At 43.6% G+C, this 23,523-nt stretch overlaps 3 protein-coding genes across 6 annotated transcripts in view; 1 reads left to right on the top strand and 2 right to left on the bottom strand.

Annotated features, from left to right (window-relative positions):
• LOC135375949 (galactose-3-O-sulfotransferase 4-like) overlaps window positions 1-8,066 on the bottom strand; it is a 34,379-nt gene extending 26,313 nt beyond the window's left edge. For 2 of the 4 annotated variants that reach the window (XM_064608585.1, XM_064608584.1), the window contains exons 1-2: window positions 7,494-7,646; window positions 3,034-3,250 (exon numbers count right to left, since the gene is read on the bottom strand). In XM_064608585.1, coding sequence (XP_064464655.1) covers window positions 3,034-3,125 — 92 coding nt within the window. In that variant the 5' untranslated portion in view covers window positions 3,126-3,250; window positions 7,494-7,646. Of the gene's footprint in view, window positions 1-3,033; window positions 3,251-7,493; window positions 7,648-8,011 lie in introns of those variants that run through there. The other 2 variants (XM_064608583.1, XM_064608582.1) reach the window with 2 other exon arrangements.
• A 1,393-nt stretch (window positions 8,067-9,459) lies between these two features.
• Window positions 9,460-11,402, bottom strand: LOC135375951 (protein SEC13 homolog). The gene is made up of 8 exons (XM_064608586.1): window positions 11,266-11,402; window positions 11,125-11,203; window positions 10,871-10,915; window positions 10,535-10,802; window positions 10,349-10,482; window positions 10,142-10,287; window positions 9,670-9,931; window positions 9,460-9,612 (listed from the first exon to the last, which is right to left on the bottom strand). The coding sequence occupies exons 2-8, from the start codon at window positions 11,125-11,127 to the stop codon at window positions 9,517-9,519; spliced, it is 954 nt and encodes a 317-aa protein (XP_064464656.1). The 5' UTR covers window positions 11,128-11,203; window positions 11,266-11,402; the 3' UTR covers window positions 9,460-9,516.
• A 563-nt stretch (window positions 11,403-11,965) lies between these two features.
• LOC135375938 (uncharacterized) lies at window positions 11,966-20,726 on the top strand. Its single transcript, XM_064608558.1, has 4 exons — window positions 11,966-12,255; window positions 13,236-13,487; window positions 16,202-16,297; window positions 19,101-20,726. Exons 1-4 carry the CDS (start codon window positions 12,081-12,083, stop codon window positions 19,235-19,237), a joined length of 660 nt encoding a protein of 219 aa, XP_064464628.1. The 5' UTR covers window positions 11,966-12,080; the 3' UTR covers window positions 19,238-20,726.
• Window positions 20,727-23,523: the final 2,797 nt, after the last annotated feature.

Genomic DNA, 23,523 nt, shown 5'->3' with positions numbered 1-23,523 from the left:
ACTCGAAGTATTTCATTCGCGAATCGAATACCCAACATTCGGATTTCCGAATATCCGACTATTCGCAGAGTATGAACGACACCTCACGAAGGTGGGCTTCACCTGACGCTTCCCTGCATGAGGTGAAGCCTGCTTTACGAAATTGTCCATACAGCAGGGCCAACAGCCCAACACAGACAGATTGTAGTTTAGTTTAAGATAACATTAGCCAAAGTTAACTGCGCATACTCCGCCAGAGGAAGGGAAGGCATCCCTCCCGTGAGCAGTTTAGCGGTTGCAGTGGGGGATTCTGATTTTATGTTTGGAAGTTTGCCTTTAAAGACTCTTAAATAATGCCTACAGCCCAGAAACAAAAAGGGTGTCTGTAAATTTCCACAGAGCATGTATTGTAAGCTCCTTCCTATAATCTTGCTATAAGCTCCCTATAAACTCTGTAGATGGCGAAACATCTTTCAGCAAGTATAAAATAATTGCAGGTGACAGACCTTTGTCTTTTTCAGAGGGGAAATCGAGATATCATGTATGCAATGCAGAGCCACAACACTGCTTTCAAGCTGTAATTTTATAAAATATTTCTGTCCCCACATTATCAAAGAAAAATAAAGTGCTTCCCATTTCAAGCAGCCGTTGACTGCTTGCAGCGGAAAATCGCGGAATTTACGAGTCGGTGCCTCAGAATTTTGAATGTGCTGCAGCAGAAAACCAGCGGCCTTAGTTATGAACAACCTGAACTTCTTCAGTTGTTCTCTATCGGGGATACACGCATGTTTTCAAACAGAAACGACGTGCTCTTGTTTTTCAACGACCAATGTAAACTTTACAACTGGCATATTTGTAGGGTTCTTCGTTTTCGGGTTAAACCCGATTTTTCACGATAGTTCCCCCCCCCCCCCCCCCCCCCCCGAAAAAGTTTTCCAGAATTCGGGTAAAACCCGATATCTACCCGAAATCCTTGCGGTCCTTGTCAACTTGTCGTTCTAGGTAAATCGTCGAAAAAGTGGATCATAATATCAGTAAAGAGAGCTATTTGTGACAACCTATTTGTCCTCCTTTATGATCCCCTCCTGCAGGAGTCAAAGACGAGCTTTTGTGGAGCTCGGGCAAGTGTTAGAATACCGCTGTCATTAACTGCCCCAGTACCGAGCGGAAATATAAAGGTTCTTGTTTCGAGTCCCAGTGTCACTGCAGTGGCTGGTTTCATATGACTTTCACTTCATCCGAAAATTCCCCAATGACATATCAAACAGAGATCATAGTATCTGATTTCTCCCCGAACTCTCGTGTGTAAATACTAAATAGCACCATTCCCCCCCCTGCCAAATTCGAAAAATCATAAAACCCGAAGAACCCTACACATTTGCCACTTCTGGAGTGCCTCTGGGAACAAGTCCACGTCACAAGTATGGTTCACGTGTCACGTTCTCATGCAAATACCTACAGAGAAGCATGCACGCCATACTTTGTCACACTTTGTCTTTGTTTCTATTGTGGTGGCAGCATTACCAGTGTTGCATAGCAGAGAGCAGCGTATGGCAGGCCAAGGAGACAGTTTCAATGCTGCATTTCTTCTTTCGCAATAATGATGGCGCATTTTGAGCTTAAGTAGCACAGTAAACAAAATTTTAGCAAAGAACGAGAGTTGCTGGGATAACACGTGCTTTTCAAATTATGAAAACAGGTTTAGTGGCAGACAATACCACCCACTGGCATCTGCTACCATCTCTACTGCAGGGCCCCCCTTGACAATACGTAGGTATTCGGTCAAAATGACGAAAGAAAGAAAGTCCGATGTCCATTGTGTGTTCAATGAAGACACGTATACTAGTTGAGTACTACCACTCGAATTCAAATCTGAAACGTAACAAATAGCTACAGTCAAACTCCTTTACAACGAAACTCAGGTGACAGCAAAAAAAATTCGCAGTAGAGGTATTTTCGTTAAAAAGGATGTCCATTATTGGACCTATAGGGCTCCAGCGGTACCGCAAAAAAATTTGCTGTAGTGGTATTTTCGTTAAAAAGGTGTTCGCTATAAAGGAGTTTGACTGTATCATGTTACATTTAGGAGCTTAACCTGATCAAACACACTTGAAAACTATGGTATGTTCTCGACACCAAGAACAGGTGCAGACGTGGTTCAAAGTTGCGATACCCGTAGGGCTGGTGGTAGGGGGAGAATTAGGCAACCGCCTTAGGCCCCGCGCTCGCATAGGCCCTGCGAACGAAGCCCTCAACCAGGGATTACTTTTTTTTTTTAATATGAAGTATGCACTTAATCGCACGCACGATCTTCGACTAAAACAGAAATGAGAGAAGAATGTGTTATGTGCCATTCCGTCATGTCATGCGAAAAAGTCCCCCTTTTAAGATAATCCGCCAACCCTGCAAGCTATACTGAGGATTTCGCACCCTTCTCTCCCGCCGCCATTTCCCGTACTCCTAAAATCTCCCTTTATCTTATTATTTCTCATCTTTTCATTACTGCCGGTGTGAAACTGGCGCAGCAATGGGCCTTTGCCTGAGGCCCCGCTACGGTTGCCACCAGGCGGTATTATACCGGCACGGCCGGTTATTTTACTCGCTCTGCCGGTAGGAAAGAGATACCGGCAGCCTTTTGCGGGTATTTGTGACTCAAGACCTTTCATATGGGCTTTTGCGGGGTTTTCCCTTCAACATTCCACTACAGCTTGAATAAATCTGGAGCACAGACCCAACTCTGCAGTCACCAGTTCTTTCCTTAGTTATTCATTATTATTATTATTACACACAGGAACATATGTTTCCTCGTATTATCTTGAGCTCTCTCTCTATCTCTCTGTTTTCTGTGTGCGCTCTTCCACCCCTCACCCACTTCCCTTTCCCGCGAGCCTTTCCTCCTTTCCCTCTATTCCACCTCCCCTCCCTCAGTCGGTATTTTTCACTACGAAAGGTGGCAACCCTAGGCCCCGCACACCCCTAGCACCGCCCCTAGATACCAGTGGTAGTTTCACGCGAGTGAAAGAGTAAAAAAAAGGGACATTTAACCCTCCTTACACCAGCTTGGCATGCAGCAAGGCCCCTCCAATGATGGCTGCAGCTGCAAGCAGTACAAGTGCCACCCGGAGAGGTGACCAGGGCCCCGGCATGCCCGCGACGTCCACGGCGACCTCGTCGCAGCGTCGCCGTCTGAGATCTCCCTTTTGGTGGGAAGCATACGTCTGCCACGCTGGCAATGCCTCCACCCTTTCCCAGTGAGCAGACGACGCTACCACTGCAAATAAAGACTCACGCTGTAATGTGCATCCATAATAGGGGACCAGAAAGCACTTTCAGGCAAAGAGCGTTACGTTACGTTCATTCAAGGAACTACCGTTCGACAAAGGAGAAAAAAAAACGATCGACCAAATCGTTTGTGCGGACCATCCGATTAAATGACGCGCATCGATACGAAATCTGTTCAGAAGTCGAGCGTGAGTGAAATTCTGAAGGACCCACCCAGAACACTTGAGGCATCTTTCACGATACGCTATATGGGCGTTGTCGCATCACATTACTACTTTGTTTACTTCTGCGTAATTTTGCTGTAGCCGTTTTCAAAAAAGGAAGGAGTATAGCTCTGACACCCCAGTCATGCATTCTGCCTGTAGCACAATTGAGCCTCTGTATGCAATAAGGGGATAAGTCTAAAAATCCTAAACCGAGAAAACTGCGAGTGAATATTTGGTAAATTAATTGCGGATAAGTTTCCTCGAATAACACAAATACATAATGTGTAACACATATGCATGTGTCTACTCTACATGCGTGTCCCATTCGCATCATTTGTGTGTGTGTGATTTAGCAGAAATTGAACAAAATCCAGGAGCATGAGATATCCCCTTTTTCAATATAACAATGCATGCGCAGGGTTTCCGTGAAGGAAAAAACTGTTTTCACGAGTCGGACTTTCATGGTGACGGCAGGATGGCCGATGTTACCTTTGCGCAGTGGAGCAGCCTAGATCGTGATTATCGTGCTGCTAAACGAGCACAATCTTGAAAATAATGTTCTGCAGGGCCAGCAAAATATGACTTATTAGCACAGTGCGCACCGTTTTTCCGATTACAACGCTCAGCAGGACTGCTGACACGGTCACGTGAGGTAGGAAGAACATGTTTTTCTAATGGAAGTCGAAGTTCATTTCCGCATCGTAGCAAAATTTAGGGTACGCCATTTGTATGCATGCGTAGAAAATGGGCCTGATCTGGCTGTCCATCCCATTGGCACACACGCATTTTCCGTTTCTTACCTTCCTGCAGCGAGTCAATAAATTGCGTTATGGTCCTAAATTTTATTTAGCAGGTACATACTGGAATGTAGCTGTCATTGCAACAAAAACACTAAAAAGGGGATAATTCGACTTATCCCCATATTGCATACAGAGGTTCCATTTTCTGGGCGGATTTCATTAATGTGCTGCACTGCATAGCTTTCCAATATTTAAGAAGTTTCAGCTTTCAACGTTGATCCTCGCAGTGAAGTGCAGGAAGTGACCAAAGTGAGGAACGCCCGAGATAAAATATTGGGATGCCTGCATGGAAGAAAGTGGACTCTAAAGCTATCATAGCTTATACAGTCACTTCTTTAGGTATACAGGGTGTTTCACCTAAGGTGATCAAAAATTCTAACTGGCTACGTACTCGCCGGAGGATTGTCGGACTTTCGGCAACTACCTTCAGGAAACTTTTGCCACCATTGAGGAAGGCTTTGGACAATTTTTAATTGCGGGAAATTTATGTTTCATTTGAACTTCAAAAATTGCCAAGCGAATCTCACTTTTTTTTTTTACAGGGATATGAAGTCCTTCGCAGACAACCACAAACCCAACCAAAACTGTGCACAGTATCGCAACAGAAATAGTCTTTAAAAAAGTAGTAAAAATTCGGCTTTAACCGCGCCTGCTTGATTGTCGCAATGAAAAGCGCACAGTATTTGCGGGGAGAGGAGGAAGTGTTCCTGCCTCTTGTTTTACCTTTCTTTGTGCCGCGTTGACCTTGATGCTGGTGACAACCGACTTATCACAGAGAAAACAAAACAACAGACTTATCACAAAGAAAACAAAACAACCGACTTATCACAGAGAAAACAAAACAACTGACTTATCACAAAGAAGTCAAAACAAATGAAGGCGATAACATTTTCTCGTCTAGACACAGATTTCGCGCGCACTTCTCTGCGAAAATCAAGCAGACGGGGCTAAAGCGTAAGTCTTAGTAATTTTTTTTTTTACTATTTCTGTAGCGATACTGCGCATGGTTTTTGTTGGGTCTGCGGTTATCCATGGACGACATCATATTTCTGTAAAAAAAAAAAGTGAGGTTCGCTTGGCAACTTTCAGAGTTCAACTGAAAAAAAAAAAAAAAATTTCCCGCAACTAAAAATTGTCCAAAGCCTTCCTCAATGGTGGCAAAGGTTTCTAGAAGGTAAATGCTGAAAGTCCGACAATCCTCCTGTGAGTACGTCACCAGTTAGAATTTTTTTATCACCTTAGGTGAAACACCCTGTATATTGGTAGAGAGTATTTGTTGAACGTGTATATTTTATTCCACTAACACAAGTATGTCCACTCCTGTTCCGGCCCCCGGCGGGGGATATATTTGAAAATATATATATCTTAAAAAAATATTTAAAATTGTTAAAACTATATGTATAAATGAAGAGCTATATACAGGGTGTTTCTCTAACGTGTCCAGCAATTTTATTTAAAGCGGGCGATAAAAAAGAAACGAGCGCTAACTTTCAGCTACTTGACTAAGAAACGGGTGCTACTAGTGAAGCAGTACCTGTTTCTTACTCAAGTAGCAGAAAAGTACCTCTTGCTTTTCTTTTATCGCTCGCCTTAAATATATTTTCTGGACACGTTAGAGCGAACACCTTGTATAATTGTGGGGACTGAGGTAGGGATCGACGGCACCCCTCTCGCAGTGCTGCATTTTCATGCGCCGTAACTTCCGAACGCGAGATGACATCTGCATGGGACCTTGCTTGGTATGTATTTCAGAGAGAAATACCAACCGCCATGACCCCCACCAAAGAGCGGGAGAATCATTTCACGACCCCTTCAATGTTCACCCAGAACAAGCTGGTAGTCGTGTTTTCAGAAATCTATTTTGTACCAAGTTTTCACGACGCCCTCTTTTCATCATTTTGTTTCCATTAATCGAATCGCTCAATTTATGAGTGCTGGAAAGTTTGTTATTGGCATAAAAAGGCATCGCAACAGTCTAATTTCTATTAGATATGACTAGGATAGATAGAAGATATGACTATTAGATATGCACAAGGAGACAATAGCAAAGTAGGTACTAAGGAGCAAAACATCACAGGATCTTCGTTGTTTTCTGGGCCGTGATGCTGAGAGCATAGGAACATAGTAGACGGGGAAAACATTTAAGCCTCATCTACGTACCTCGATTGGTGTTTGGTGTTTTGGTGCTTTATGGCACAAGAGCGACTAAGGCCAAATAGCCGTACCTCGATTAAATAATTTCTAATAATAATAAGTGAAGCTGTCGGTGCACTAGATGTGAGCAAGTGACCGGCATGCATTGGATTTACAAACATGAACCTTAGACAAACGGGTACATTGAATAAATTGCATAATGTTTTCAAAGTTACAGATTGTCTTTTGGTCCAATCCAGATATAAATGACGTAGTATCAGCCTACAAGGTCATCGCAGCACAACGTCCGACAGGACTGGCGCAAAAGATGCTGGACATACATGACACAGATGATACCAAAAAGTGCCGATAAAGAACATGCAGTAAGCGATTGAGAAAATGAACCGTCGATGCAATAGAAACCCGAAGAGCAACAGCAAGTGGTAAGAACCAAAACTGACTTGCACGCACGCACGCAATCGTGAACTTTCTTTTTTGCAGGAAAGTTCGGCGGTTCAAATCAGAGGTGATGTACCACGTAAAACTGGGACTGTGGTTATTACTCGAAACTTGCGCGTTGGCGTGTGTCCTGCAGCATAAAATTAACGAGGCCAAGAGAAAGGCCACTGCTCTAATTTGACACAACTGACCACCATATATCGTGATACTGCCACTGCAAAAAGGAAAGCTGGGTCAAACGATCGAGCTACGGTGCCCTGCGTTTCGAAGCAGCAAGTAGTAGCGCAGACAATGCAAACGGGATGTGACGGAAGTATTTTTATCCCAAATCGCTTTGCACGCCATTTCGTCCATAAATATATTCGAGAGCCTTCGTAACACAATTATAACATGATATAACATGTCTCTCCATTGAGCACGAAGGCTACGTGCAACAAGAAGCGTTATGTCACGAGAAATATGTCAGTTCCTTCTTGTATACTCCCCAAATCACTCTTATTTTAAATGTCTGTCCCCACTCTCGACAATACCAATGCCGACAGAAAAATAGGGCGCCATTTTGGGCGGGGACGGACCACGTTTCAAACATCTGATAGATCAGGCAAGTCTAAACGAGCAATTTGGTACAACTCACCGAGAACCCACACACCGCTACAGCTACAGCGTACGGCATGCCATTCGTTCTACGTCTCACCCTGCACATTTTCCGTCAACGCGGTGAACTTCGTGTTTTGGAAAGGGAGCGAGAACTTGCGAAAGAAAGAAGGAAAGCACAGGCACAGGTAGCGAATAGCGCCCTTCCATTCGCTATATTGGAGCGCGTCAGCGCCATCCATCCGTTGAATCGACCACTACGATTCTATATAAATGACGTCAACGGTATGGATAATAAATAAGCAGCGCATAATAATTATCCATGACGCGCTTACATGCGCGCACTTCGTTTGCGTTGTGTCCGAATAGCAGAAACAAACATCCCAAAGCTCACCAGCGTAACCGAACTTGACTGAACCGTACTCACCTAGGGCAACAATACCAGACGAGAACTGATCAAAACAAATTCGAAATGCATACAATTCTCATAGGTGCTAACTCCAAACAGCAGGGCATCGTGATGACCATACAGATGCGAAATGAGAAACCTGTCCATACCGTATAGCTGCACTGCCGACGCGCCGTGGCCGCGTCACACCCTCCGCACGCCCCCGCTTCCCTCGCCACTAACCGCGCATGCGCGTCGCGGCGACAGACAGACCACGCCGAGATTCTTTCGTAGCGACTAGGGTCACTAACTTTATAGTAGCGACCACTGTAATGCTAGCGCATTCATAATGGGTCTGTTGCAAAAAAATGACATCGTTGCTTCACAGCTGACTCCTGTTTTCGCGTGTCCGGCAACAGGGGATATGTGTTCACACGTGTTCCTTTATTCTTTATTCCAGATACGTACCCTACATAGCCCGAAGGCGTATAGTAGGGGGGTTACAAACTTGCAACAAACATATCAACATTTGCAGAGCACACTTGCGACTGCGACAACCGATTCCACTGCGCAATTGTTTTAATGAAAAAAGAATTTGCATACATGTTGGTTCTAGCATGGATATCCCTAATTTTAAAGTTTACGTTTTAGTTTTTAAAGTTTAGTTTTTAAAGTAAAGGTCTAGTCTCCGCGATAGATAATGTGGTCTCTCTAAATAAGTATCTTTATTAATACCCGTTTTGTCGTTTATTATTAAATATAACAATTTCAAACGAAGTTTTTTCCTGCGGGAAGTTTTTATTCTTGTGCAACTGTCTCCGGCTAGCGACCCAACACGAATCTGGCTGCCCTATTTTGAATTTTTTCTAGTTTATTGCTCAGTATTATTTGGGAAGGGTCCCATACTGCACAAGCATATTCCAAGATGGGCCTCACACAAGTCAGGTACGCTGTTTCTTTAGATTGTCGCGAACACCTTAAATTACGCTGAATAGGACCAAGTGCCCTTCCCGCCTTGGAAACCACATTATCTATGTGGGCGTTCCAGGAACAATCGCTTGTAATCATAACACCTAAATATTTAGCAGAGCTCTTTGTCAATGGCCTCGCCATGTTAATAGTCTTGCTCTACAGCTCTGAGACTTGAACCTACTAAGTCAAAAAGTGTACATACTATTACGATACAGAATTACGGTACCAAAACGTATTTGGGTGATATTCTGTGTTTAGATCGTACCCCTACCATCAACACCCAGGATCGCTATAGGTCATATTTGGATTCCAGCCTTCGCTAGGCACTATACCTTCGCTACCAGTTTACATTCACCTTGTGTCACCATCTCAATTGTGTCATCGTCATACTAGTGAATTTTCCAGAATTTTCCGAATCTGAATGCAAGGAATGTTCTTGGAACCCTTTATTAAAAAAACAGAGGAAAAACTTTTGGCTCCCACTCCCACAGTTCAAAGTGACGCAGCACTGGTATTTTGTGAAAAGCAGAGCATTCTGGAAGCTAGCCACCAGCTATGTGTGTCAGAAACTGTAGGCCAATCAGGCTTCGGTGGATTGGGCATCGGTTGGCCCATCCCATCGGTTGGCCATCACAAAAACATCAGCTATCTGAACAATTTTGGTTTATTTCTGAAGTTCTGTACAGGGGTCCAGATAGTAGGCTCATGCAGACTGCACAACCAATTCATTGGTTTCCTTCTTGGAGCTGTCACTGATGCACATCCATTTCCCACCAAGGGTCTCTCTCCACAAGGTTACCTGAAAGTATTAGTCTGTCAGTCACCAGATACTCTGCCTTATTGCGTTAACACTTGCCTTATTGTTTCCACCAGAAATGGCCAGGATGTTGCCAGTCACGGACCAGGATACGTGCCAGATGACATCATCGAAGGTGGCCAACACCTGATGAGACCAGGTGGCGCAGTCGTCGCTCGTCCAGATGATTACACGCTTGTCTTGCGAGCAGGAAGCTATGATGCTCTTCGAGAGGCCAGGGGAAGGTGCCCAAGCGACATCCCGCACCCAGTCCCTGTGGGCCTCCAGCTTCTGCTCTTCAGTCCACTTGTTATCGACCTCCCTGCAAGAGCTCACATAATTACAGGGCTCTGCACTGAAATTCATGCGAATTCGGGTCCAGTACAATTCGGGGTTCTGAACTGGTCCGGTACCGAGTTCGTGTGTGTCCCGGGTAAAAACCCGCTAAGAGGCAACCTTCAATTCACGATGCAATTTCGGGGAAGAATCGATTCACAACACATTTTGTTTTATTAATTAAACTGCTACTTACACAAACTTCCAGACTTTTACGAGGCTGTCACACCCTCCGGTGACAAAGCGCTTAACGGGAGAAGGAGACTTCACATGTGCCGAGTCTTCCATGGGTGCTGCTTCAGGACTAGAGGATGGAGCCCAGCTGACTGCATTGCAGCCAATCTGCAGAATAAAACCGAATTTCTCAAGCTTGCCCATTTCCATTACTGCTCCATTATCTCACAGTATGGGCATTGTTTATCTTGTAGCTTTCCCATTCGCCGTCACCGGAAGAGCTGATAACGGAGACCGAACCGTCAGAGCTGGCACACGCCAGCATCAGGCCAAACTCGTGAGGGGCCCAGCAGATGGAGTTCACTGAAACATGGCACGATTAACGCTCATCGACACAGTCTCACCAATAACATACCGGAGGAATCGTGGTTGTTAAATTCTCTCAACTTGGCCCAAGTGCCTTCGGTTTCCTGCCAGAGGATTACTTTGCGGTCGTAAGAACAAGAGGCCAAAACTGTGCCGAACATGGGATGGGCCCAAGCGATCTGCCACACGGGTCCCTCATGCCCCTTCAGGTCTGCAACCAGTTTTTGCGTTCCATTGCGAATGTCGAACACCTTGACGGACTTATCCGATGAGCACGTAGCTAGCCGGCTGCCGTAGTAGTCCATCTGAGCATCATGCTGTAAGCAATTGAAATTACTCGCTATTACAACACTGCAGAAAGCAATCAGTTGTAATGTAATCTTACGATCATGTCTTCGTGAGCAGTATCAATGGTCTGCAGAACGGACGCCTGCGGAACAAGCAATAAGGCAACATAAGTGACATCCCGGTGTTCTCACGCACAAGTCGTTGACGCCAAGATGTTAGCGCAGCAAGTGACACTCGTACGACATCAGTTAACATGAACGCAGAAGCGGCTGCGAAACTTGTCCGACAGTGTGTAAGAAAAGAAACTAGCAAGACAAAACATTCGAATTACGGCTCGAAAAGATTCCTTACCATGGCTGCTCGGAAAACGCACGTAGCGTTCGCGGAGACACAGGAGAAACCTGGGCACCCCTAACGGATAGCTTCGAAACTAAAAAGATCACGAAAGCGCGTCAGATGCAGAAATCTCGAACATTGCAGGAGATCGCTTACCCGCTTTTCCGCTGGGTTGTCCAAGCGAGGAGGAGCTCCTACCTGTGCTGCTGACAGCGGCCAACTGCGAATGAATCCCGAGAATGAATGAATCTTGCCTCGAGGTGCGGCGCTCGTTCGGAAACAGTGCGCGCGTGGCCGTGCGAACGTGTCTCGTGAAAAACTTCGCTTAGCTAAAAACCACGTGATTCCACTGCCATTCTCTTTCTTTTCTGTATGTCTCGTCCCTTTACACGACGACTTCGATCAGGGCATATAACTGCCAATTGGTTCCGTAGCGTGTGCTCTGGCAATATTGACACATTTATAGGAGGCTATGGCATATTGCTCATGACACGCTTTCTACGTCGGCCTGGTGCAGCATGTTCAGCAGAGCCGTTCATCAGTGAGAAAAATGATATTAATTGTACACTGCGCTTCCTCAATTTGATGAAACGAAAGCCCCGAACAGCGCACCCACCCATTTAACATGCGCTTACAAAAGCCAGGCGCTGCTTATTTTTCTTTTTGAAATTTAAAAGGCATTAGCCAAAGCAGCGTCACATGTTCCGTCATTACTCATTACAGAAAGTTCCACTTCCACCTTTTTATGGCACGGATTTTCCGACTACTTTCGCTCTCAACTTGGCAACATGAGATAAACTGATGTTTCTTTCATCGTTGGCAACATCGTTCCGCCGGTTTGCCCAATCCAACCTAAATCCAATCCATTTATCGGATTACAAAGCGGCTACCGGCTTGTCGGCGCGCGGTTGTTGATTTGTGGAAAAAGAGACAACCAGCGTAGTATACAAACATTTACAAAGACCAAAGGAATGGCGTTTGGCGACTATTCTATCGAAGTTGATCGTTTCTTCAGAGAATGTGAAGCTCAGCAAGGCAATGATATTGCAGAAACAGAAGCCTTATTACGGCAATTGGAGAATGACTTGTGCCTGTCGGTTGAAGCAGCTGGTACTGCAACGAAACAACTGTTGAAAGCCTCCGTAGGTAAGTACGCTCTAGTTGGAAGCCGGGTAGGAACCTGCAGGAATACTGCAGGTGCATGAAGGGATACTGCCCTGTAGGCATTGTTTATGTTGCTGGCGCCGTCCATGCTTTTCTTCAAAACCGTGTGTTTTGCTGCCACATGCGATAGTCACCCAGTTGCCACTCACAATGATCGTTTCAAGGGATATCCATCCGACTAATTGCATGCATCGTGCGAGTGAACTTGAATATCTCCACCCTGCCCGACTACTGTGCATGGGAGAGGGGGGAGGGAGATGGACATTGTGCTACCCCCCCCCCCCCCCGGCAGATTGCAAACGCGCCTATGGCCGTCGCTTCATGTCATGGAGAAGAGAATGCATTATGTGCCCCAGTTCTGTCTTTTCAAGAACTTTTCTAACCTAATTAACAAAAATAGGGTACACGCGCGAGTGCTCAGAAATACATCCAAGCTTTCAATGAGCCCCATGGGGTGAGTCCCTGAAGTTTAAACATCTGCTAGTTGAATGAACGGAAAACCAAATCATATGGTGAACGCAGCATAAAATACGGGAGCAGAAAATATATCGAATTCTCGAATTACGTCCTTTTGCACTTCACCGCTACCAGCTGTGACAGAAGTATGTAAACGAAACCAATTAATTGCTGAAACAAATGATCCTCTGCAGTGGCAGATTTTTCTCGAAAAGGTGTCCCCTGAAAGTCCCAAACGGGGTTGTACCCGTTTTAATGCCGCCGGCACCCTGCTTTAGAAGTTAAGTTATTTTAAGAAACTCATCAAAATTTTTATTTAAATAATGAGCGGCTCCAACTCATTCACACGGTGCGCAGCTTGTAGGTGGTATCGAGTTATTATTATTATTATTATTATTATTATTACTATTGTGACCTCATCAACTTATAGCGAGTCGTGGATGTCGAATGTCCTTTATGACGTACGATGATGTATGATTTGTGATATCTTGTTCAAATTTTTACAGAAGTTAGAAATTTACAAGAAAAGCTAAACGAGGAGCAGAAGTTACTCGAAGCAGCAAAGTCCGAACACGAGCGAGTGCTGGAGCACGTTGACGCGCTGAAGTGCACCCTCTCGAAAAAGGAAAAGCTTCTGGAGCACCACAGAGAGGCAGTCGATCTGCTGAAGACAAGGCACACTGACTTCTACGAGGCATACAAAGAGCGCATCGACATAGTCAGGGACTGGGCTGGATTCAGAATTTGTCCGAGGTCAGGTGGGTACAAGTGCGCTTTGTCACCCGTAATTAGGAGAATGCAGATTTTAGCATGGTACCCGTCTATTTCAGTAGGTACAGGGTAAGGTAAAAATAGGTCGTAAAAATAGACTAACGTTTCTGGCGCTTCAATCTTTCCGGACTGATAGTCATTTGCATGAAGTTTTATCGATGTTTTTTTTTTAAACGCTGTCACTTTGTAGACAAAGAGTTTGAAGCAAAGCAAATTCTCACCCCATGCATTTCCTATGGCGTATACCACTCGCAAACCACAATTTTTTCGTCTGTCCACTTCACGTTCACATTCCCATGTATAGGTGGCGCTGCATCGAAACCTAGCATCTGGTCCATCTGGTTGTCGGTTGTTCCATAGGTTTTGGTTTTGCTTCGTTACCAGGCAGCACAACCTTATACGTGGTGATGTGAACATGAAGCAGACAGAGGAAAAAAATGCATAGGGCGAGATTTTGCTTTGCTTCTAACTTTTTTCTACAAAGTGATAGCATTTGAAAAATGATATGGATAAAACTTCAGGCGGATGACTGTCAGACTGCACAGTTTGAAGCACCAGAAATGTCGTCTCGTATTTTTACGACTCGATCGAATTGTGTAACCTTTGCTAAATTCACCCTGTAGTTCCCACTGGTCCTGGAAACCCTCATATACCCTGGAATTTGAAAAGTGCTGTTTTTAAGGACTGGGAAACCCTGGAATTTTTTCACAGTCCCCGAAAAGCCTCTACCTTTGCATCTTTTTGTTTCTCATGGATCTGCTTGCGAAAATTCTCTTTATCCAAAGTCATAACTGCAGTCTCGAAACCGCAGGTGTTAGCACTCTCAGCGATCGGAATCAGGAGCAAATTAACGGCACCCTCCGTTATATTAATCATTGCCTTCCTTTCTGTCCCATTATCTTTAACATTCAGGAGTCCTCAGTCTCATTTGTAAACGGATCAGTAGCGTACAGTCCCTGTGTATCCTCCCATGCGATTGAATGGGAGCGCTCAACGTAGACACGGACAAGTAGGCAAAGAAGAAGGACGAGACAGGCGCTACATACTTCCGACGTTATAATGAAAAACATCAGGCAGACACAGGTCTTAAATCCATTAACACTCCCCCACTCTTTCAACCAGGAGCCTTGCTTTCCTTCAGTGTAAGCATGTGCGAAGATATGACATTTCCTTCTCTGATAACCCGGCAGAAGGTGTGCTTGTACGACGGTCACCTGAGGCACAGATAGCATAAGCCTTCAAGATTTCTCTGGTTAACCTATCTCAATGAGCATTTATATAGATATACCGGGTGTCTCAGTTAAATCCCTGGGCTAAATAATTCGCGAGTGGGTGCACCAATAGAATAACTTTATTTTTTACAAGTATCTGTCCAATACCGCCTACAAGATGCGCACCGCATGAATGAGTGGGAGGCGCTCATTATTTAAATAAAAATTCAAATGAGTTTCGTGAAAAAAGCTAACTTATAAAGCAGGGCGTCGTCGGCATTAAAATGGGTACTACCCCTTCTGGGACCTTCAGTAGATACCTTTTAGAGAAAAATCTGCAACCGAAGCTGGTCATTTGTTGCAGTAATTAATTGGTTTTGGTTTACATATTTTTGTCGCGGCTGGTCGTGGTGAAGCGCAAAAGGACGCTCGTTCACTCCCATGTCCACCAATGAATTACGTCCTTACACCAATGAATTACATCCTTTTGCGATTCGCCGCGACCAGCCCCGACAAAAATACGTAAACCGAAACCAATTAATTACTGCAACAAATGACCCGCTTCGGTGGCAGATTTTTCTCTAAAAGGTATCCACTGAAGGTCTCAAAAGGGGTAGTACCCATTTTAATGCCGACGGCGCCCTGCTTTAGAAGTTAGCTTTTTTCACGAAACTCATTTGAATTTTTATTTAAATAATGAGCGCCTCCCGCTCATTCACGCGGTGCGCATCTTGTAGGCGGTATTGGACAGATACTTGTAAAAAAGAAAGTTATTCGATTGGTGCACCCACTCGCAAATTATTTAGCCCGGGGATTTAACTGAGACACCCGGTATATATATATATATATATATATATATTCCATAAGAAATAGCGGCGCTGTTGAAACGTCGAATACGCCCTCTTAGCTTTTAATAAAGTCCCCCTTTTATATTGTTCCCTGTAGAAGAACTGTCTCCACTTCTGATTCTTATTGAATATCTTCATTTTTCGTGGTCATCCGCATTCTTCCAATTCCACTTATATATATATAGTGGAACGTTGAATCTACCAAAGATCAGTACAAACTACGGCAGGCAATCGTTTTCGTTTCGTGGGGTATGTGATTGGAACCTGCTGGTGCCTGATATAAGAAATATATGTTCTTATTCATCTTTTAGAAGACAGGTAAAAAATGTTTTGTTAGTTAACAGTTACTGATACTTATGTTTCCTGTCATGTTCGACACACGTACGATTTACGATTTGTGCCCTTGCTGTAATTGATGCGCTTTTCAAGGAGGAGCCTTCAACCGGGCGTTTCGCTCTAGCTCCTCCATCTCTATCATTTGCCGTTAAGACGTATCTTGAGTATAATAACATCAAAATAAATGAAACCGAATGATGATCCTCGTAGTGTTCTACAAAGCGTTTCCCGTGTGTCGTAGCCACATGCATTATCCCATTACATTATGCAATATGTGGGCTAAGAACTGCCTTATGCTTCATGCAGGAAACGAGATCAAGTTTGCTTTCACTCTCATAGACCCGGAACAGCCGTCCGAGGAATATAGCTTTGTGCTTGCTCTGGAAGACGGAAACTACAGGGGTGAGAAACCAGTTTATTGTATTGCTGCATCTTCTCTGTTTTGTTTTTTGTTTCGTGTCTGGAAACAGCAATACATACTTCTCATTTCTTGTTTTTAGTTTTTATTTTACTTGTACGAACCAGTCACGTCTGGCTTACCCAGGTGCCTCTATTCTCACCGATTACCGTCCGGAAAACAAATTTCTGGATACGTGAACTTAACGCAGTTCCGTGAGCCTTGGCATTGGCATGGTGAGCATGCCTCTGCTGACAACAGAATTTTAATATCTCACATGCGAAAACAAGTAAAAATATTTATAAATAATTATAAATATTTATTATATAATAGATAAATAATAAAATAAATAAATATTATAAATATTTATAAATAGTATAAGGTAAATATTTGCACGCGTTTCGCTCGTGATCAAAAAGGTAACTGGGAAGTTAGTTTCAGTAGCTTTTCCTTCAACATAAATACTTTCAGAGTCACATAACCGTAACCCAGTTACACTATTTAAGTAACTTACTCAGCTTTGCTCCCGCTAGACTGCTGGGGAATTAATTGGGGGTCCTGAGCAATTCTCAGTGTCATTTCCTTTCTCTTTAAGGGCTTTGATTTGATTGACAAAAGCTGCAGCAACTTAAAATCCCTTACCCAGTGGCGTCACTAGGGTGGTGCGGGGGGTGTGCAGTCCACACCTGGTGATACGACAGTAGGGGGTGACGTGCTGCAACAGTACCGCCTCCTCCTCTCTTTTTCGGTAGTGAGGTGTTTTGTCGGGAAATATTTTTTTCTACATTCGGGTGGTAAAAATCGGGTAATTGAACGTGTGCACTAAATTCGTGCAAATTCGGGTGAAAAAACTCCCGATATGCTAAATTCGGGGAGAAATCTGGCTCAGTTACTCAAACCAACTGTAGTGGTTTGGTACAAATGGTGATGTAACTGCATTTGCTGCCAAACAAGTATGTCAGTGCATTCCTACAGACATCCCAGTGAGGGCAATTTGCCGGGTAAAAATCGAGTTTCACCCCAAAGGGTGAACCTTCAATTCGGGGTGCAAATTCGGGGCAGAATCGGGTAAAACCCTAAAACTTCAGGCTCTAGTAATTGTATTAGGTGCCCCTCTGTGTCTATTAAGAGTCACTAAATGGGGAGCAGAGTAGCGACACTGAGCCACGCCAGCGAGAGTGCCCGCCACCTTGTGTCCCTGCGCGGCTGCGTCGCCTAGCAACGGGATGCCAATCTCCCCTGCCAGAGAACAGCGTGCTGGCGAGCCAGCTCGCAACCCAGGAAATCGGTTTTGGATGGAGGTGACTCAACATGGCCGACGCATTCTTGGAAGGAGAAACCACGTGACACGATCGGCCCAATCGCGGACACCGAACGGCGGCTCCCGTGCGGAAAAGGATTGCAATACTCTGTGCCCCTATTTATGGTGACTCTGTGTCTATTCTCTCTGTTTTCAAACGCCTCCTCTGACCTCCTCACTTTCGCTGACCCTGTTCTCTATATTATTGGTGAACAATTCCCCTTTCCTCCCATGCGTCCAGTTTTGCTAGTCGTGTCCTCGTGGAGAGTGAACGTTTTTTGCTGATTTTGGGCCGTTGCGGTATGTTGTTGTGAATCCGGCGCAGCTAACTATTACACACTGTGTTTCACGTGACATTAAAAAAAAAGAAACAAATAAATAAATTAAAATCACTTATCTGAACGTTACAGGAAGAGCAGTGTTTCGGGGGAGATTTGGTATACCGTGACCCCAGAGCACTTTTATCAAATGTGATTCCTGGGGGACTGAATTTTCCCAATTGAAATTTGCTAAGTCAACCTCGTGTTTGTTTTTGACACGAACAGAAAGCGCAGGTTGGATTTAGTAATAGTTTAGTTTAGTACCATTCCTTTGGTAATAGTAAAAAAAGAAAAAAGAAGAAGAAGAAAAAAAAAACGAAAGACCGTTTCGAGGCGCACAAATTGTCAGTGGAGCTCAGTTCTCCTTCAAATTACTGCAAGGTGTGGCAAAAGAAAAACAATTACCTGCCCCTCCCTGTTTTTCTCTCACTCTTCTTACAGATAACTTTGTGTCACAACCACGCTGACGTTATCAGCAGAAGCTTGGGGAAGAGAAAGTGAAGGGGCAGGTATATGGCCTCCTCGCATCGCTTCTTTCGGATGTCTGAGCGTGGCCTCTTGCACGCCTCGAAACGACACTTCTTCCCTGGCTATGATCATTGTAGTAGTGAATGAATTTTGCAATAGTGTGGGGTGTATCCAGCATGCACACTCTGAATATATGCGAGGTTGACTTGTGCAAATTTTGGAGTTGAATCAGGAAAATTCAATTTCTCGCAAATTGAATTTGGTAAAAGTGCTCAAGGGTTAGGGAATAATGTCCTCAGGAATAAATGGCATATATTAAGGTATTAAGGTATTTTTAGTACGATTTCTTTCTTTTTTTTTTTTCAGATTATGTGAAACACCCTGTACTATACAGTTTGCATTCTGGTTAATGGCATTTGAGTACTTCAAACTTTTCTTATAGCTCACCAACTGGAGTGTTCTCCTCAGATAGCAACACACCAATTTCAATCACATCAACTGTCGTGCCCTCTCTGTAGAGAAGTGGCACAGAAGTAGCCTCCATGTCTGCTCATCCACTATGGAGTTCGATAAATATTTACTCCGTTAATAACCTCGTGCACCACACGTCTGCTGCACAGACAGGAAAATGCTTATAGTTTAACTTCGAGGAAGACGAAATTAGGATTGCCTGTCACCACACAAGCAAATGTCTAATGCACGTTTATTTTTACCTCGCAGCCATCGAAAGTAATCCGGTGGTACCGCAGTTTCCAGACCTTGTTGATGATCTAAATCGGCACCAACGCCTCGGTCAGCTTGTGAAGACGATGCGACAGCTTTTCTGCAATCGACACGTAGCACACCACGGTGATTGAGCGACTGTTGGGATGGACTTCTTGGAATATTGTACATATGGACAGTGCTTTCTAATCTTGACTATTGCGCAAGTATACTTTACGACTTTACGTTAAAGTTTCCGTTGCATAACGTTCTAGAGGCTCCAAATGATTTTTAAAGACTTGTCGTTACAGTTGCACTGCATGGTAACTTTCTCGCGTCCTTTTTAATTTTAATTCATTTTAATTGTAGCAGAGGAGAAGAAAAGATTACATTGTATCGAACATTGTAAATTGTTACCCATTATCACAGTGTCTCGCCTCAGTCATTTGTAGAGGTTACGGCCATCGAGGAAGAGACAGGAAAGACCGTCCACGTTTTTAAAATGGTTTTAACAGTTTACTTAACCTTGTTCTCACTAATTTTTTGGCCAGCCATAGTGTCTGAACGGAAGAGAGACAGACAAAAAAAAAAAGCAACTGAAGATAGCCCAGGGTATTACGACACTACGGTCACTCAGTACTATCAAGGGATCGTAATGTTGCCGTAGAACGTTTGAGTCTGGCATGGAACGAGTTCTCTGATAAAGTATTTAATCCTGGTATACTATATGGAACGTAGAGATGGGGCAAATCCGAATCCAAGGAAGGTTCTGCAAATCTTACGAATCTTTCGAATCCGTTCTTTAAAAAAAAGCATTTGAAAAGCCAGGAAAAAGAACTAATCTACTGAAAAGTGTTTTTAAGCAGAATTTGATATCGTTGTATAATAAAAAAACAAATTAATTGATAGTTCACTTTCAGGAGAGAACATACCCATGTACTTCTTCTTAAATGTATAATTTATTTAACGTGTCGTTCATCGACTACAGGAGATTACATAAACTCTCGAGTCTGAATTCTTTCCATAAAACTAAGAAACAATCAAATGTAAAACCGTGTTACTTTTAAACTTGTAATGTAAGAGTTCCTGCCTGAACTCTTTTACAGTCCAGAGCAATGTAAACAAACATGTTGAAAACACGGCTGAAAGTTTTAAATTAATATATGCCCGGGACCCGCTGACCAAGCACGCTTTTGGCGGACTCCGGAGGCGCCAGTTTTAAAAAGAAACACACATTTTTTTGTGTGTGTATTCGAAAGATTCAATTCCCTTTTTTTGCACGGGGATACGGTTGGCCCATCCCTAATGGAAAGTATAACTCACATTATAGTGACTGTTAGAGCTGTGCAAATATTCGAAATTATTTCGAATATGGAACGAACATCTGATCCTATTCGAATGCTATTCACCTATTTTCAGTTATTCAAAATTTTCGAATATTTTTTCAATAGTTACAGAAGCGAGGTATCGCTATATCGCCATCCTGAAAGTGGGCTCTGCCTCATTACACTCGAGTGTTAGGTGAAGCACACTTTACACTGCTTACAATATTATATGTCACCAAAGTCTACAGCTTCTGTGACCTTGTGGTCAACACTGTACTCTCTGCATTGCATGTTTCAGTAAATGTGCTCCCAACTTTCAGTGTTATGTTCAGTAACAGATGAAAGTATGTAATTTCTAAAAAAAAGTACTGGAAATTCACAATGTAAACATAGAAATGAGGAGACTCACACAAAGCAGGCTACATGGATTGTGTTGACTAACTCTTAATGGAATTCATCCCACTAATGCAGTCTACCATACACAACACAGAGGGACCCTTCTCTCACGATATGCTATGCTGGGTGAAAAGGCTCACAAGTTTGGAGCAGAACATCATATCGAATGAGCACAATGCCACAAAATATTTCACCACTGGAAATCATTCAAATTGGGCCTTTTCTGATTATTCAAATTCGACGGACCTTCTGAAGTTTGCCGTCTGAAGAAATCATTCGGATTCGGTTTGCAGTGCAAGTGAAATTTTGGTAAACTATTTGCAATGGAAATTTTGCTATTCACTCAGCTCTAGTGACCGTGTATTCACACGAGCGACATTCCCCCTGAAGTGGAAGATGCGAAAAGCGTCATAGGTTTCTGCTGTCACTTGAGCGCGAGCGCTCAACGTCGTGTCTTCACGTACACTGCTAGCCGTGGGGAATATCTTGCTACACAGCCACAAGATATTCCATAGCAGACGACAGGAAAACACCCTGACGGTGTCGTCTGCTAAATGCGCAGTACGCCACTCCCGATATTCCGCACAGTGTGAATAGTCAACGTAACACGGGACGGAACTTCGGCTCTATGAGCAGTGTTTTCGCTTTTTCTTCCACTGGAATATTCCGTGGGGATGTCGCTCGTGTGAATACACGGTGACTGTCATGGTCGAGGTAATAGACAGTAGCCAGATAACCGAAAGGAGACCATATCGTTGCAAGGAATGAGGGAATGTTCAACGATTTCAACCAAGTGCTTGCCCCTCTTGTACAAAGACTCCCCCTCATCATCCTTATATTGCAGTTATCAAGAATTTTATGTGTTTCTAGTTCTGGCTACACCTAAAACCACTAGCTACGTTTGCTAATGGGGCTCTTTTTTTTTTTCATGCGTGGTGCATGCGTGCACGCATTTAAACTTTGCATGGTGCCAATACGGCCATCAGTATAGCCAGTCGAGAACGCTATGCACGTTTAGCTTGGGTGTTCCACAGCTTATGTTCATCTAAAATGCAAGGTTTTATTTTTTTGATTTAGAGAAATGTTTATTTTCCACTCGGAAATATGCTTTGCCACCCAATATTGCTGAATTTTTGCCCTGTCTTGCGGCTCCCAATAAAGCCCCATCTTTACTCCCCAATTTTCAAATTTTTATCTCATCTCATTTTTACTCCCCAATTTCCCCCCCCCCCCCCCAAAAAAAAAAACATGGCTATTGATGACCCTAAAGATAAGAAGTTGCAGATAAGTAGCTTAGCAGCTGTACATGTAACCATGTGTGTTTCTACACTTGTGTACGAGTACAATTTAAATAATAAACTTTGGGCTACAAACAATATACTGTGTCTCTAAATCATTATGGTCTTCTCTGTGCATCTATTTAATATCACTGCCACAATTTTGTCACATGCAGTGTGTCCCAGAAAACGTATCACTGAATTTTAATAAAAAAAACTATGCCACCTAGAATCATGCAGTCAAGTTCTGTTCATTTGTTCTTACTAAGTTTTTGCCACCTCCTGATGTGCATGCCATGTAACCTAAGTTTAATTATGTAAATTTTTGCGAAGTGAACTCAGAAATTTCCCAAGTAAATGTCACTTTATTACCCCACCAACATGAAGAGCGTGCCAAATTTACTAAAATTCCGAGGCAGATTTCCGCGCCAATTTTCCTAGTTGAGTTCACAAAAATTTACATAACTAAACTTAGGTCACATGGCATGCACATCAGGAGGTGGCAAAAACCTAGTAAAAACAAATGCCGTTGACCGCATGATTCTATGTGGCATAGTTAAAGCCCTTCTCTTTCTGCTGCGGCAAATCCTGAATTCCGCAGCAAGGAACTATGAATTCTGCATTTTTCCGTGGTGAAAGGCAAATTGCCCTAGTTCAGACAGAAAATACTCTCTGTTAGCTCTCAGTGTGGAGGAACATGGTTACAACTTCAAAAACTTTTGTGACTTCTTCTGAGACGGAGTAACGTTTGTCACTGACTATCAAATAGTACCTGCTAGGTGACCTCTCTGCATGTACAGAGTTTACCTCTCTGCATGTACGGACACTTGTACAGAGTTTACTCTCGCACAGAGGTACTTGACAGCTATGGACACCAAAGCAGGGGTCAGCGTTTGCATTCCACTCCAGAATCCCAATATGTTAGAGGGTTGTTCCAGCACACAGATGGGGCCATATCACGGCCTGGTGGCCTAATCCAGCTGGCACATCTACGCTGTAACGCAAGCCGACCCGGTGCGAGCAAAGTCAGTTTATCTCGCGCATAAACTGACTTAAGTGCGCGGTTTCTGCAAAATTCTGAGCAAAAAATCATATTCCGCGGCAGACCCACGATTCCGCAAATTTTTGCAGAATCGCGGAATTGCAGAAAAAGAAGGGCCTTAGGCATAGTTTTTTTTATTGAAACTCAATGACACGTTTTCTGGGACACCCTGTATGTATTATTAATGGCACAAGAAACTTGTGGCTTTGATCCACAAAGTGTTCATTACCTGGCACAATTACGAATTATCTGTCATCTTCAGCTTCACTGTTACTAGGGTGAATCGGTTACTATTGATACATTGAGGAGGTTCGGTTTTAATCCCCGACGACAGAGACGACATTGATCTTCAATCCGAAATAAAGTCGAAATAAAGTTCAATCGAAATAAAATTGTAGTGT

This window comes from Ornithodoros turicata, unplaced genomic scaffold (assembly GCF_037126465.1).
Source record: "Ornithodoros turicata isolate Travis unplaced genomic scaffold, ASM3712646v1 ctg00000958.1, whole genome shotgun sequence".
Classification (NCBI taxonomy): Eukaryota; Metazoa; Arthropoda; class Arachnida; order Ixodida; family Argasidae; genus Ornithodoros; species Ornithodoros turicata.
The sequence above is the reverse complement of the archived record's forward strand: the minus strand, read 5'-3'. Positions and strand labels throughout refer to the sequence as shown.